The sequence below is a fragment of the Haplochromis burtoni genome, unplaced genomic scaffold (genome assembly GCF_018398535.1).
Source record: "Haplochromis burtoni strain Fernald_Lab_line unplaced genomic scaffold, NCSU_Asbu1 Contig_48, whole genome shotgun sequence".
Lineage (NCBI taxonomy): Eukaryota > Metazoa > Chordata > Actinopteri > Cichliformes > Cichlidae > Haplochromis > Haplochromis burtoni.
In genome coordinates this window covers 2,742,270-2,743,369 of record NW_024582409.1, presented here as the reverse complement: position 1 = coordinate 2,743,369, position 1,100 = coordinate 2,742,270, and the positions used below count along the sequence as shown (strand labels likewise).

At 41.0% G+C, this 1,100-nt stretch overlaps 1 protein-coding gene across 1 annotated transcript in view; it reads right to left on the bottom strand.

The window, feature by feature from the left end:
• Positions 1 to 1,100, bottom strand: part of LOC121814450 — a gene marked incomplete in the record, with an annotated part of 5,758 nt that overhangs the window by 1,295 nt on the left and 3,363 nt on the right. Inside the window, 2 exon segments of the mRNA XM_042220444.1 lie at positions 17 to 152; positions 853 to 1,094. Coding sequence (XP_042076378.1) covers positions 17 to 152; positions 853 to 1,094 — 378 coding nt within the window.

The window sequence follows — 1,100 nt, the reverse complement described above, 5'->3', positions numbered from 1 at the left end:
ACTGGAGGAAGCTCACTGTGAACGCCGTTTGCAGACTCCTCTGAGAATGATCACAGCAGTTAATATAAAGATCAGGAAACATAGCGAAGGTACAATAATTGCAATTGTTGTAAGTTTGCTGATTTTATTCGAACTTTCAGCTTCAGCGTTCTCTGTAAAATAAAATAAAAAAGTGAGTCATTTCACTGCAATTCAGTTGGTTCAGATATGCTAATTTCCAACCAACAGCAGTATCTTGTTTTTTTTTTGTTGTTATTATTATTATTAGCTCTATGTTTTCAGAAAGGAAGTCAGAAGTGCTTACACCAGCCCTGTGGTCTCTGAAAAGACCTCAGGCATCTCACAAAATGTTTTTTTACCGCTTCATGTCATTCATGTCAAGTCTGAAACTTGGGAGCTTTATATTTCTACTTTCATACTGTGGTTTGAGTGGGAAAAGCATTAATCCTGCCACACAATCTAACATTAAGGTCAATGCACAAATATGAAGGAAACGTCAGTGCAGCCAGAGGTGTGCAGCGCTATTGTGTGTGGGTGAGTTTTCAACTTCCACTTAGAACAGCATTTGAGTAGTGCTCTCACCAGCCGCCTATAAAAGCTCACAAACTGCAGTTAATCCAATGTAGTCTTTAGAGCAAAAGGGCAGGGACTTGTGTATTTTAGAAAGAAGATAAAAATGGGATAAGCTAAAAAATGCCATTGTTGTCAACCTCTTCTTCTTTACGTGCCCCACCATCAGCCAGCTTCTGCCCCACCCCCACACTGTATTCAGTCATGATGGGTGTGTAAGGTGTGCTTTTTTGTCTGTTTGGTTGGTTTTTGCAATCTAAAAACAAAAGTTGATAAACTCACCTATAATCACAAGCTCCCATTCCTGCTCAATGACTCCAGAGTCTGTGGTCATTGCACAAGTGTAGTTTCCTGTGTGATTTTTCTGGGCGCTCTCTATGATTAGTGCATATGATTGGCTTTCTAAGGTGGACATGTTTAGATTCAGGGTGGCAGCAGCAGGAGACCTGTTTAAGGTGACAGAGCTGCTGTTTGAGGCTTTCTGCGGCCTGAAACTAAACAGCTGAGTCCCATTCCTTCTCCATGTCAGT